Here is a 15,441-nt window from a genome sequence, read left to right on the forward strand (position 1 = left end):
TGCCCACTAGGGACTGCATCAGTGCCCCAAGGAAAGTGTATTCTCATGGTGTTCCTATCACGAGGACATTGTGACCAAGAAATGGATTATAGGCAGATGATGAAAGTGTATATAGTCCTGTCTTTGCATAGTTCTGAGGAGTCTCCCATTTTCTCTGTATTGTTAATCCAATTCAAACTCATACCCTTGGGGCTCAACATCCCAGACGAGATGAGGCAAACTGAACAAGACCCTTTTTAGAAAATGCATCAGTGACATTTGCTCCTCAGCTAGGGGGTTGTTGCTGAGCAAGAAGTCTTCTGTGGCTTTCCTGCTCATTGAGAAAAGAGAGCCAAGATCTAGGATGAGACCCAAGTATCCCATGATATAATGGATGGCTCTGCCACTGTACCACACACACTGTGATGTCTCCAAGATGTTACTGAGCCCCAGATAACTAAAGAAATTAAGACAGTTCAATTTCAAACTGATTTCAATGGGTGTCAGCTGGTGTATGTCAGCCATTGCTTTTATATGCCCTTAATACTGTGTTGAAAGACTGCCGAGCTCTCAATCTGTTTTCAACGACATGATATTCATTATGTTTACTCATCTTATTTATGTTGGATTTTTAAAAAAAATTATTTTGCTTTTCTTACCATCTAGGTGATAAACTACGAGCAGTGGATTCCACCGCGAGTTCACAACCCAAGTGTGGCTGGTAACAGTGAAACGGTGAGTTGATATGAAAATTGTTCATTTGTTTTTCAGCAGCAGCAACTAGCTGTTTGAGTAGGATTTCCTTTACTGTATGCTGTTTCCCCAAAAGCTGAAAAATCTTACCCATATCCATATTATTAATCATGATCTTTCATAGAGTACCTTATTAATCTCTGCTATTAATCTTGATATTTCTTAATCTTTTATAGAATATTTTATTATTGCTCTGTGGTTTGCAGGAGAAAATCTGCCTATAATCCTAGCCTGCTTAGATTGATTCTGCAGTCATTTTGAGTAGCTGGAGTACCAGACTAAAATAATGGGACTATTTAAAGGTCAGATATGTGTGGGTAGGAGCACATGAAAGATGTTTGGTCAGCACTTGTCTTTATATTGGTTAACCATGGCTTAACTGACATTTGTTAACATAAAATTTATCCACATTCAGTGCATTTTAGAGATCTAACTCTGTATAAATACAGCGGAAAGTTCTCTATCATCATGTAATATTTTAATATCCTCTATGTCCAACAAGGGTATTACTGAACCTTTTCAAAAATTGCTATGGTACAGCAATGGTAGCACCATTGACACAATAAACACGCAGTAATTTTTTTCTTCTGACTGTTACACTGTACTCTGAATTTAAGTGCATAGGCAATCACGATTAAAACATTGCAGTTCTTCAGGAAAGAAACCAGTTGAGGAAAAATCACAGAGATTAGACTCTGCCATGACTAAGTTCTTTATGCTGAGAAGTGACACGCTGTGCAAGTACTTTTACTGAAATTAATGCAGTTACACCCAGGAAAGAGAGTGCTCAAGAGGACTGAGATTGCTGGAATCTGACCAACAGTGTTTTACACTTGGCTTCCAAATTGCTGTATTTCTGCCATCAGGTTAATCCTCATGACATCTCAGTGAGCAAAGATTTCTAAGGTATTGAGAATATCTTAGGATAAACTAGAAACAGTTTATCAGACACAATTTAGGTCTTTTTTGCTGTTACACATTTTTATAAGTGCATTTTTAAAATGTACTTTTTTTTTGTCCATAAGTATACATGCACACTTCATGCAAATTATGTGCAACTAAAGGACAGGCTGTGATAAGGTTTTTTACACAATTCATTTTTATTTGTGGTGTGACATGATTTTTCATAACTGAAACCTGTTAAGCAGGGAAATAAAGAATATTCTTGTCCATGAGGGAATACTTTCCTTATAGATAGCTTTGCTTTGCTTATAGATTGGGCAAAACACAAGTATAGTTAATAACATTCAAGTGAGCAAATGCTCTGCCTCTAGAACACGGAAGGGGGGGGGGGGAGCAGAATTTAGAAGTCTTCAAATGGGTTTTAAATGAACTTTTTATGAGTGGAAACTTACTGCTCTGTGCACTGGTCTTCAATATTCCCCCATAATTGCTTTTGGAAACCCCTTTCCATTCCACAGAGAAGGAAGGTACTGGAAAGCAGCATACTCCAAATTAGTGTATGTTACTGATCCAGCCAGTACCACTGCACATTCCATCACTGTGTTTCCTTCTCTCGTATCCTGGAAGGGCAACTAGAAATACCAGATTCTAGATAACACAAACATCAAGAAGAAAATTGTCTGAAACCAACACATAACATTTGGTGGGTTTTTCTCGCTTTTATGCAGGCTTTCCCTAAGCGGTAGCTGAGGGTTGCCAGGACAATACACAAAACCTGTGAGACCAGCATGGTCAGTTCACCGGGTAGTCTGTCTGTTTTTTACATCAAAGAATGTTTTACCTCTATTTGGATAGGCAGCTAAACTTCTGGATTTGAGTGCTTAGGTAAACCAAAATAAAATACTGCAAATTTAAAAGCTGTCCCATCACTAACTGATACTGTACGAGCTTTTTTTCTCCATAAAAGGGGGTTACTGTATTTATTATTTAATCAGTTATGACATGTCACTAACAATAGACTCTACCAAATGAGTATTTTTAAGGTAAAGAGGATTAGAGTTTGCCATTAATAAAATTATCTGAATAGATTATCTTTCATTTATCTTGATGTCTCCATGATGGAAATCCCAGATCATAACTCAAAGTCATCATGTTGCTTTTGTATCGTTACTTATAAGTGAATAAATGATTATTACTACAAGAGATCTATTAGAGCAATATTAGCACTTTAAAACTGGTGTGATTTATTTTGCAAAGACATCTCACAACGAGAGACTGAAAAATTACACCTCAGTTTCTCTCTTTAGCTAAGGTAAAACTGGAGTCCTACTATCTTGAATTTGGAAGAGGGGAAAGGGGGCTTGAAATACAAATCAGAACATGACTGATCGAAGGGTGCTTGGATTTGGCCCACAGTGGATGATGAATACTCAAATGCAAGCTGTGAAAGGGCCTTAAGCTGACTACAGCTTTAAGATGGGTCTGCTGAGACCTTATCCTACAGTGAAGATCCTCAAGAAGAACTAAAGGGATTTAAACTCCAAGCTGCTAGGTTTTATTTAGTCTACAAAATAAAATAACTAATTCTTCAAATGGCAGAAATTGAAAGCACCCAGGTTTTGTCTATATTAGGAACTAGCAAAGAGTAATACGTGAGTATCAGCACAGCAGAACATTTGGTCCTGATGAGCTGATGTCCACACCGTGCATTATGGGAGGTCTATCTGTGTTGGAATCCTCTCTGTTAGACATCCAACAGTAGCTGGAGTTCATCAGTTGAACTTCTAGAAAGCATCTTCCATCTTAATTTCATCTGCAATATATTCAATTTGTGCCACTTTGAGACCAAAACGCAGCTTACAGGGCTAGTGGTGAAACTCACTCCAAATATATGCCCCTGATGGAAACTAAAATACCAAAGTAGCCATAACTTACAAAAGACACTGGAGACATGAAAAGGTGTTTATATTCAACTCTCTGGCTTCCTGCTATATTCCTGTGTTTGAGTCCCAGTTCCCAGTACAGTCTGCATCCTTCAAGAAACCTAACATGCTGCTGAGAAGGGTGGAGTCTAAACCCAAGTGTTATCCAACATGGGCAAGTCTGCATTAGTCACCGTGTTTAGCAAGAGGAGGACTCCTAAGAACTTAGCCTTGAGGAAAGAAGCCAGCATAGCTTCACCAGCATGAGTGGAATCATGGCATGAAGAAAGCCATTAAAGGTGTATCTAGAGATAGACTAATAACTAATAATTTTACATAGCTAAGAATATTTCATCAGAACAGTGCCTGAAAGAATAAAATAGTTTCAGATTTTTTTTGTGTGTAATTTTCCACATGTGGGTACATGTTTATTTCACTAGGTCATGCTTGGTTCAAGCCAATTTCTAATATTCTGTTAGACCATTGGTCTTACATGAGAAGGATATACCTGATTCTGTAGGCTGTTAAATCGCCATGACAATTTATAGCTGGACCAAGATGAACTGGTAGTGCAAATAACTTGGTACAAACCCTTTCAAGGTTTGAAACCAAACATCTGAATATACAGGGGAACATCTCACCTATTCTCACTTAGCTTTCACTAACTCTTTGCTTCAATTTATGATGTCAACACAATTGTCTACTGACACAAAACTAACTAAACACATAAAAATGTCTTTTGCCTGGGCATAGAAGTCTTGGACTTCTATTTCTGCTTACAGAGCCTCATGTCTTCATAGAAAAATACCTGAACTTTTGGTACCTGAAGCACAGCTACCTTTATAAGCAGTTATCTGTCAAGTGAACACTGGTCTTTTTTAAAATCTGAAATTAATATATACCCTTCCCCTTATCATTGCTACTAGGGCTGGATGTAGCCTGTAATATGTGAATGCTGGGGTTTCAGGTGGGCTTCATGCTAAGATTTTGCAAAAAGCCTTTAACCCAAATGAAAGCTAAGGAGTTCAGAATCTCTTGAGACTCCTCCTGAAGCAGCCTGCCCACTATACATTAGACTGTGCTGGCAAACTCCATGATGACTTTGTCTCAAAGGATTATGCATGTGAGGAAGTAGAAAGGATCTGTGATGTGTGACCTAATTGTTGGGGAGAGTGCAATAAAGGTCTCTGCATTTCTGCCTTCTGATAACATCAGCACTAGCACTTAATCACTTGTAATATCACCAAAGATGCATTGCCACAATAGGCCGAATTCTTTATCGGTGTAAATAGGTGAACATCCATAGAAGCCAGGCAGTATTGTTCCAGAAAGTAGCCATTGGCAGATTATGGTTCTACTAGTTTCTAATATATTTACTTTTTCTGGTTTCTAATGAAAAGCAGATATCCCATGTGAAACACTGCACGTGACTATGGGAGAGAGGTTATTTGCTGTCAGAGTATGAAATTTCTCTCTAAAGCTCACGTAGAAATTCAGTCTGATTGGAGGAGAACTCAAGAGTTTCTGAACTGATTTGCAAGGCTGGTTCACATAAGTGAAAGTGTCTGAGATGGCTGCATGTTCATAAAGTTCCTGCTCCAGGAGCCTGCAGTAGCCAAACCTTGAGTTTCTCCAGTAGGATGTTGTTGGAACGTACAATAACGGAATTGGATTGTCATTTACATTGTTGTCATTTGATCTAGGAAAGGAAATAAGGTCTTGAATAAAGGAATACATCAGTATTTCAGAACACACCTCCATACATATTTAAATGCAGTAGCTCACCACATCTGGGAATTCCATGCATACCTGAAATGCTTCTGGATAATGTAGTGGTTGCATATATTAAAATGTTTTCTGGAACTAATCTGGAATTAGGTAATAAATAATACTGGGGCATTAAAGAAAAGTCATATGTAAACAGCAATATGAACACTGATCTAAGCTAGATGCCTCTTGTGACTTGCCTTTTCCCTTTTTTGTATCTATTGGTCCCAAGCAAGGAATGCCTTGCTTTTAAAAGCATTTTGTAGGTGATAATTCTCTGAATCTGAGACTTTGTCATTATCAAAAGAATCACCCTGTTGCCCTTACCTTTTATTTGTACGGTTTGAATGCTTCTAACATCTTTAGGTTTTTTGCCAGGGTACAGAACCAGATGATAAAACAGAGTCCATGGGAACATTAAAACGATTGCAGAAATTGGTCCGAACAAAAAAACCAAGTACACAAAGCCTGGAGGATGTCAAACATGTTTTGCTCCCCCTCAGTAAGTAAAGCATCATATCAGCATTCTTTCCAACATTTGGTAAATGACCCTGTATTGAACATAACTGTAAACAATCCTGTCCTGGTCTGTCATTCACCACCCATGATTTTCAAACCCCACTGAGACATTACTGTGATACCACTTTAGTCCTGACTTCCTCATAGTGTGAAAAATTGTTTCCTGTCGCAGTAGCTTGAGTTTTGTAACAGTGTATCTTGCAAGTGGGGATTTTATCTAAACAGAATTGTATAACAGTGGGGTCTCCATGCAGAGCACCGTTTGTTTTTAGAGTAGTTCTTAGGTTTGTATCAAGTTTCAGACAAGAAAGGCAAAACTCAGAAACGCAATGATAACTTTCAGTGTTAATCCGCGAGCCAGTAGTAACTGGGAGCACAGGAAGATCTGTGATACGACAAGCAAGTCGTCCTCTCGTCATACCGAATTGCCTAGGGCTGTAAGACACAGAAATTCCGAACTAATGCTGAGCTCAGGTTATTTTCTGGAGTGCCCTATAGATCATTGATCTGACTGTGCCACAGTTCTTCAGCTGAACTTGTTTTGCCAACAGTAATTTAACAGTGCATGAATTTGTTGTACCATGTGTTTGTGTATATGATTATTTTCAAACGAAAACTAGCAAAATGAGTGTAAACTATCTGAAGGACTACTGCTCAAGCCAAATCATTGCTTGGCTGAAACACATGAGGAAATTTGTATTTCAACAACTACTTTGTAACTACAGCATACACACTGGAAAGGGGTGGAAGCGGAATTATCCAGAAAAGCTTTCCAAACTTTTCAAGTATTTAAGCTAAACTCATGGTCTCTGCAACTATGCAGCAATATGACATTTAATTAGTAAATTCTCATGTTCAGTGCAGATCCAGTAGCATTTTCCAGGCCAAAAGCCTGGAAAGACTGGAAAGGGAACAAGACACATTTACCAAATGGACAATAAATCTTGCTTTTGACTCAGATGTCTGACCCAGTACAAAATCCTTTTCATCTCCCCAATTATCATTATTATTTGTTTTTTATGGAGTCCTTGGCTTTTTCAATATATATAATGCAACAGTCAGAACTAAAAAAAAAAAAAAAAAAAAAAAAAGTGCTATTTTCTCTATGAATCGCAACATATTATAACAGAAGTATTTGCATTTTTAAAGATACACTAGAAGATGGTTATCTCTCTGAAGAGGATGAAGAAGCACTAACGTCTTGCATGAAGCTGACAAAACCTCAGGAAAAGAAGACCTGGAAAGACAACGTAAGGAGAAAAGAAGCTGAGACTAGGGCAGATTTTATTTCTGCATCTCTGGGCCGCTCATATACTTCCAGGCTTAATAACTTAGGAACTATTTCAATCCATTCGGAAACCGAATTTCACTTGTGGAGTGACTGGAAGCCATTTCCTGACAGCCAGCTCTGTCCTTGTGACTTCTTGATTTCAAAAATAGAAGAATGGGAAAACTGTACTTGCTCTTCTCATCAGCCACATCTTACATATTCCCTAACTGATATGGATCTGCAGTACTCCTGGGTAAGTGGAAGTGGTTTCGTTTGTGCTGATATGCATAAAAAGTGGAAACTTTTTGCTCTGATTCAGCATTAAAGAGATGCTGTCATCTTCCATGTGGTTATGAAATGTAATAAACCAAATTTAGATTTCAGGTAAATGGATATGAATGTATTGTTCAGGCTAACACCAGGGGTTCATACAGCCCTAGGTAGCTCATTTTTAACCATGCAGACATCAGCAGCATTGAGGTGGAAGGCTTGAGGCTATTCTGTTTCTCATCAGACACACTGGTTTTTTCATCTGTATTCATTAAATACTCATCCTTCCAGGCTCAGAAAATTTTCTGGAGGTCTGGCGTAAATCAGTAAGAGACAATGAAGCCGGTGGGCTTGGATCAGGCCCCTAGAGGTCACTGCAATACTAGTAAAGGACACCAGAGTTATTTAGACAAATGTCAGAGGTTGAAGGGGGATTGGTGATTCTGCTTTCTTGGATCAGCTCAGCTGGTGGAGCCTATGTTTGCAATTACCTTTGTGGCAGCAAGAAGATCTTAGGGCCAGATACAAAGAAGAGTTTAGTCTGAAATTATCTTTCTGGATAGCTATCTGGAGTATCTTTTCTATGTTAATTGCAGGCTTTTTTTAAAGGTGATATTTAAAACTAGAAAAACAAAGGCAAGAAAAAACTGTAGTTGGTGAGGTATACAAAATATGGACACTGCAGTGAGGCTTTTCTCCCTCTCCTCACTGGGCACAGCAGGTCTTCTGGCACTCCACATAGTGGTAAGGACATGGAGGATGGGTGGCTGACTGAAATAATACGTCAGGGAAGAAGTAAAGAGTAGCCTCTTTCCCTTTATGCCCATTCCCTCGACAGCGCTCCAGGGACAGAGCCGGTTCTCACTGTGCAATAAGGCCAACCCCCAGGAAAGTTCATTTAAACGACAGGAGGCAAGATACCTGCTGACCTGCTAGCTGAGTGTTCAGATGGAGACCTGTGCAACCACAACCTCAGATCAGAGAGTCTCCTGCTGAAAACAGCATTTTCTTTAATGTGTGCTCGTATATCATTAGGAAAGGTACACATGCATAGATGTGTGGGTCAATATAGCAACTACATTTCTCAATACATGGATGTAGTAGTTCAGTTTCTTTTCAATGACACAGTAGCTGATGTAGCAACAGGCAGCACCTGAAACATGGGATTTATCTAGCTGAACGTAGCCCAGAAGATTGTCCTGGGATTTGACATAGAAATAGAAAGGCTAAAGCTTTGATTGATGGAAGTGTCATTAGGAGAGAAAGAAAGCAAACTACCCCTAAAAAAGACTGAGGAAGGTGCAGCAGTAAAACTGTGGACAGTCTCAGCACTGCAAACTGCCAGGGAGAGCCCCTGGAGACAGACCTTTAGGGCAGAGCATTGGCAGAAACAGGCTGGGAGCCATGAACAAAGCCTGCGTTTTGTTGGGTGAGTCCTCCTGTCTGCCACTAAATAGGAGCCCAGAAACCAAACTGTGTCAGGGATGCTGGGCTCCATCATGTGCCTGCTCCTAATGAAAGCAATTTTCAGCATCCCAAGCTAAGGCTGAAGACCCAAGGCAAAATAGTGATAATAGACATGTCGGTCAGATTTATGAGAGCATAAGTGTCAATTCAAATAATTTTATTTCATTTTGTCACAAACAGGTTGTTAACATTCTCTACCCTGGTGAGATTTGTCCTACCCATGTAACTATTAAGTGCCAGCAAGAGGTTTAGTGGTTTGGGTTTTTTTCTGCATTATAGTCTATTTTGCCATCTGTTTTTCTGACAGGCTCCCTGAATTTAATGTATCTCTGTGGGCTTAGTGTCTTTAGATTTACATTACAGGCAATGGAAAGTTATCTCATTCTTTGCATTTGCATTCTACCAACTGGCTCAATTGAAGATTACAAAGACTGGATTTTCAGTTTTGCTTTTTAAGAATCAAACAAGCCAACACTGGTGGCTTTGCTAGGAGGGGATCAGACATTGGGGACAATGCAGATGTTCCTTCTGGTGTTGATTTACTTAGAGTAAAACCAATATATTCCATAATAATTTTTCTGATTCTATGAGTAAAATATTTCATTTTCATGGTTGGTCTTGGCTTGGCTACTACTCTGTTGTCTTTCCTGCAGCATCACGTGAAGGTGCGCTACTGAAATGTAGTCGGTATGTCCTGAATTGAGGCAAACAAGCAAAACTGGTTAGATGCAAGACTAAGGTTCAAGACATTGCTATTCCATCAGCAAACTGTGGCTGGTCTGTTCTGGGGGACAGACAAATATCTAGGTTGGACACATATTATCCAGACTCATCTCAGCAACATACACAAGGCTGACTGAGCCTAGTTTTAATTAAAGCTGGAAGTGCAGATAACAAATTAAGTCGTGCTCCCCCGTAATCATGAGGAAAAAGACCTGGATCTCTTAATGATAGATTGCTGTTTAGAGATATAAAATATGAGTGATCCTAATTCCTTTCCTCCAGTTTCTTCCTATGACTCCTTTCTTCCTCTTCCTTTCTTCCTCCTCAGCACTTTACATAGCCTCCTTTATAGTGTTTCATATTGCCACCGATTGTTTCACCTAAAACAATAAAAAGGCTGGCAGAGATCATCCAAGCTGGTCACCTAACCAAAAATTGTGAGAACAGACTGCAAAAGTCACATCCATCTTCAGCTGCAACAGGCTCACCAAACTCCTCCAGCGACTCCTCCTTCAGCCTCCCCCAGTTAAGCTGACAATAAACACCTGTGTTAGCTGACCGCCTCCGGCACAGGGACATCGGAGACAACTATCTCACCCATCCTGCACACCTTCATGTATTATGAAAACATTTCAGAAGTCTGCATTTCTGTCCTCTGATTAAATACAGAACTGAGTGTGCTGTGTTACCATTTTATAGCCACAGTGCCACCGTTAGCAACTTTGTGCAAAGTTAACTTAGACATAGGTCATTTTTTTTCTGCATTATTCAGCTGTTTACAGTATAATTAGTGGCTGGTCAAAATTTTGCTAGGGGCAACACAGCATTTTTTTTTTTGGTGTGTCAGAATTGCCGTGTGAATTTATTGTTACTGATATTCTTCCTAAAGATATTTAATTTGTAAATAGTTCTTCCTTAGAAAGTGGAAGAATATATTTAAAAAAATACTGAATACTTCAGCAAAAAAGAAAAAAACCCCTATGCCTCAATAAAGAAACTACCATGCTGTACATTTTCATATTACCACAAAGTATATTCAGGAGGGAAATGAGCGATCCAGGCTGGTGTTTGTAATGTGATATATCAGCTGAAAATCAGGCAGAGGACGGAAGACTGTCCAGACACCACTTTAACGCTCACGTGGCCTTAGTGTGAAAGGTTATTGGGTTTTACACTTCTTATTCCTCAAGCTTAGCCCTGCAGAAAACAGTTCAGCTGTCTGTCAGATTTTTTTTTCCTCCTTTTTTATATTTTTTAAATTGTGGTTACTAGAAGCTGCCCTTCTGTTACTTGTACGCTAAGATCTTCCTAGCAAAGTAGTTCACTTAGAAGTTTCATGTCTATATGACTTTTATACAAGCCCTTTCAGCCTTCTGTTGCTTTTTCTCAATCTGTGCAATTACATAAGACTTTTGCAACCTTGTGTAAGGCATGGAAAACCCAGAGTCAGAAGCTTGGAAAGTACAGGAGCTTGATGGGCTGGACTGGCCCTGAAACATGCACAGTGTGGAGCACACGGTGGGGTCACAGCTGAGGGGTCCGCTTCATAAAAGTGTTCCCAGACTGTCTTGGACAGCGGGAGACAGAGAGAGAAAAGCTAATGAGTCCCTTTCTCCTCTCCCTCAATACTTTAACATGCTGCTTCACTGGCTGACCCACCTGCTCTCCCAATAACTGTGCAAGGTGGAAGCTGTGCTTGCAGGGTGACACAGGATCCTTTACAGGAAAGGGAGAGCAGGCAACGTCTCCTGTTGGAGATAAATCAGACAAGAGCTGCTGGAAGGGGGTTTCTCTTCTTGCTGTATCTTAGAAGCATGGTTGCATTTCACAGAAGAAGGTTTTAGTCATTGATACCATAAGAATATTTATCTGTTTCAACCTGTGTTTGGTATTCAGTGAGAATGAAAAGATGATGGTCATTTCCCAAGACTAGAGAAGACCTGGGAATTTGGTGATTAGGAAGAAAAAAATCTAAGGGGGCTGCAGAGCAAGATACTTTCATGTCCCATTTTCAGGTTATGAGGAGAGTAGAAATCTTCCAAAGACTGCTTTCTTTCCAATATGAATGTATTGCATTGTGATGGAATGAGCAGTAAGTTTAAGAAAACTGCAAGTGACTTGATGCCGATGTCTGTGTTCATTCTCTCCATATTCCTCTGAGGAATGTGTTCTGGTCTAATCACAGTTATTTTAGCCCTGCTATTATGGCCGTGGTTCTCTGCCTTTTGAGTGACTTTGTGGCTTTCTGCTTTCCTCCTGCTCTGGCTTGTTTTCTTGCCAGACAAGCCATTTCTCAGCATCTCCCTTTGACCCTTAGTAGACACGTCTAGTTTGACACTCATTTGTTTGTTCAAGAAACACTTATTTCCAGCTCTGTTTTTGGACATTTTCTTGTCCAAGCTTTTCCTGACATGTTCTACTTAATAGTTTCTGGTTCCTGGCTGCTCCATCCCAGCCTTGCTTGCTCGCCACAATTGCTCTTACCCCGCACTCTGCACTGCCTCTGCTGCTCCTAATCATCTTGGTTCTCAAAGAGGTGCTGTATATTGCCTTGAGGTTTACACAGGATTTTGGATTTGTTGTGATGCCGGTGACGGATCATTGTTCTCTTGGTTAGTGAAGTAGGGGGGAAGAGTGTGGACAGCTGGTAATGAACAAGCAGGACAGAGAATGCTCTTCCTTAGCAAAACCCACTTCAAAGCTGAAAGCTGCATTTACCGTTTGCACAGCTAAGAGAATGGCTGCAGGAAGATTTCTACTTCACTTCAGCCAGCAGTTTCTCCTGTGCTCTAGAATGCTGTCGGCTTTAATGGACTTTCTGGCTGCTCAGTTTTCTTAAGCAATTTGTCTGTTTTCTGCATTTTTTCCTTTCTTCAGCTAATGCCTTTCTGTTGAGAGACACCTGAACATGCCTTAGAAGAGCTTTCTCAATTACATTTTGAATCCCTATTTGGCACAAATGTAGCACTAAAAAGAGTGCCTGGAAATCCCCAAATTGCTTTTCTGAGACACTGGTTTTCAAGTGCTCTGGTCACTCTAGCTGCTTCAGTGCCAGTAACAAGTGGTTGGTTGAAAATCTGTAGCTCTTACTTATTCCTATTTCAGTGAGAAGATAGGAAGACAGGTCTTCACCAAGTGTAAATCTATTTTCTGCTCATGTTAGGAAGTCCTGTACTTAAACTGACGCCCAAAATCTTTGCTTGGGGAAGAGATGAAGAGCAGTTGAAAGGGTGGCAGTAAGCAAAGCAGTCAGAACCATCGTGATGGGTGTTCAGCTGTGAAAACACTCTTTGTTTTCTAAGATATGAAACTGTCCCCAGCTGCTTCTTTTTCATCTCGTCATATCTTCAGTGACAAGCCCCTGACAGCCTTCCTTTTGCATTTTATAACATTCTAGCTAATTTCATCTGTTACCCTGCTCTCCCCATCAGTCGCCCAGCTCAGCCCTTCAGCCTGTGTGCTCAGCATCTCTCTCGCAGAAATGCCCCCGTGCTCCTCAGACTGCGGAGTCTTCAAAGATACATGAACTGATAGACAAAAAGGAACAGTGCTACAGCTAAATCTAGCACACGGTTAAATTCAAAGGCACTCCCTATTTTCCCATTCAAATTCTGTCTCAGAAACATGTGAAAGCTTATTTTGAATTTTAAACCTTGTAAGGAGGTGGAGATTGAAATGTGTTTGTGCATGTCTGTCGTAGTCAAATGCTGGTGAAATTGGAACAGCTTAGATTTTAAAACTGGAGAAAAGTCAAGATCTGTGATTGACTTTCAGTGTTTACTTTTCCTGGAAATACCAAGCAAAACACGAACTCAGCCAAAAAGATAGAAATGCTAGTGAACTGAAGAGAACTCATTTTCCTGATGCTTCAGTGTCTGTAGAGTCTTACTTTGTCTCCTGTCACAGGGAGCTTTATTTAAGAAACTATTACATCAGGAAGTTGGTAAATATTGTATGGCTTCTTCAGTAAAATACAAAATGTGAGAGAAAATCACTTTTTAAAGCATGAGGCTTCATCTCTCAAGCCTTGTGCTTGGAAGAGAGGAGCCTGGGAGGGCGTCCAGCCTCGCTATACCTGCACCATTGCACCGTGCTGATAGCAAGTATCTGACAGCAAGTATCTGCCGCTGCCATTCTGCACCCTACAGGGATTTTTGCTACTTCCTGCATAGTAATGTGAAAAGTTTAGTGTCATCTGTGGTGACTTTGACCATGCAGTCTCAAAGCAGGTTTTAAAAAACATGAAAAATCTGGTGATGCTGCTTTTCACTATGGTAACTCTTGTCCTATTTTGTATTTTTAATACCTTACTAGAATTTTCATAGCTATACAGGGAATTATGTCACACTTTCCATTAATCTTAGAGGCATGTATACCTAACTCTATTAAAAAGCTTAACAATTCCAAACTTTTCCCTCCAAACATTGCTGGACTGTTCTGTAAAGTTGGATTGCTAGTACTTGCTAGTATATATAAGGCAGAATGATAATTAAGTGAATTTATTTGCAGTAAAAGATATTTTAAAATACCACAACATTTTTAATATGGTTACAAATAACTGCAGAAGAACATTTCAATTCACCTCAGCAGATTTCATGGGTTTCTTCTGACATAGCTGCTAGGTACTGCAGAGCTACAGCTAGAGAGAGAAATGGAAGGTTAATTTGGATTACTGTCATGAATGTAGTATGAAAGGTAATATAATTGTTGGAAGTGTAGGGAAAATTGTGCCTTTCATATATTTATTCTTTGTAAATGGCATATGAATTCTTAATAGCAAAAAGGAATCCTACCTGCTTCATGAAACATGATGAAGAGTCAAAATATAATTAAACGAAGTGCAGTTGTTGATAACAAACTGATGAAAGGATGACTTCCTATTAACATCCTTTGGAATTGCCAAAATGATGCACTTTTGCATACTGAAAGAAATAGATTGTATTGTCTGTCTGCTGCTTTATATACCTATGCTGTGGTAATATTATCCTTCTGAGGATCTGTTGTGAGTCCAATATCTTATAATTGACATTTTTCTTCTTGTTATTTTATATTAAAAAAAAATAAAAGCTATAATTTCTTCCCATACACCACAGAAAGCAAAAAATATATGTTATTCTTCTTGAGCAGTGCTCCTGCCAAGTGAATCTGCTAATATAAGGTGTGTTTTCATCCTGTGTTGTGCTAATGCATTAGCTTCTGATGCTAGCAGGAATGTTTTGACCAGTGAAGCCATCAGATGCCCTGGCATCTGCCTATCCAAGACTGCAAATTTTTAAATACAATGTATCTCCTTACACAAAGTGATGCAGTTTTACTTCTGCATAGATTCACTTTTGAAACCTAAACTTTGGCCTGATCTTATGCTTGTTGAGCTGGTGAAAAGCTTCCCATTTGTAGTCACAATGTTTAATTTTCACTGGGCTTAGCTCAGTATACCTTCTGTGCGTGCTCATCTTCATCCCGGGGAACAAGCAAGCTTAGAAGCTTAGCTTCAGATTTTTCCAGTGTCCCTGATGAAGTTGAAATTAAAGTGCTACCCACATGACTAATTTGGTAAGGATTTTGAGGCTAAGGCTCTGGTAAGGAAGCCACAACCTAAGATGACTGAACAATCTTCACTGACCTTAAGTTACAAGAATACGTAGGTGGTAGATATCAGTGCATACAACAGTGCCTGATATTCCTTGTCTTCTTCCCCAGCTAATTCAAATAACTTTTCTTTTGGGGTACGCTAATTTTCTGGATGTTCTGGGCTAGATTAGGAGCTGATTATGTTTACTTGCTTGTTTTGTGAGTGTAGGTTGAGCAAGTTATTCTCCTTGGTAAGTTTTTTTTGTGTGCTTTGAAGTGTTCCTGTAAAGCCTATTT

The 15,441-nt window shown here is 39.5% G+C and overlaps 1 protein-coding gene across 3 annotated transcripts in view; it reads left to right on the forward strand.

Moving 5' to 3' along the window:
* LOC119143519 (SAM domain-containing protein SAMSN-1-like) overlaps positions 1-15,441 on the forward strand; it is a 98,297-nt gene that overhangs the window by 37,001 nt on the left and 45,855 nt on the right. For all 3 annotated transcript variants that reach the window (XM_037377857.1, XM_037377859.1, XM_037377858.1), the window contains 3 exons: positions 646-714; positions 5,703-5,826; positions 6,993-7,366. In XM_037377857.1, coding sequence (XP_037233754.1) covers positions 646-714; positions 5,703-5,826; positions 6,993-7,366 — 567 coding nt within the window. The remainder of the gene's footprint in view (positions 1-645; positions 715-5,702; positions 5,827-6,992; positions 7,367-15,441) is intronic.

The sequence above is a fragment of the Falco rusticolus genome, chromosome 2, assembly GCF_015220075.1.
Source record: "Falco rusticolus isolate bFalRus1 chromosome 2, bFalRus1.pri, whole genome shotgun sequence".
Taxonomy (NCBI): domain Eukaryota; kingdom Metazoa; phylum Chordata; class Aves; order Falconiformes; family Falconidae; genus Falco; species Falco rusticolus.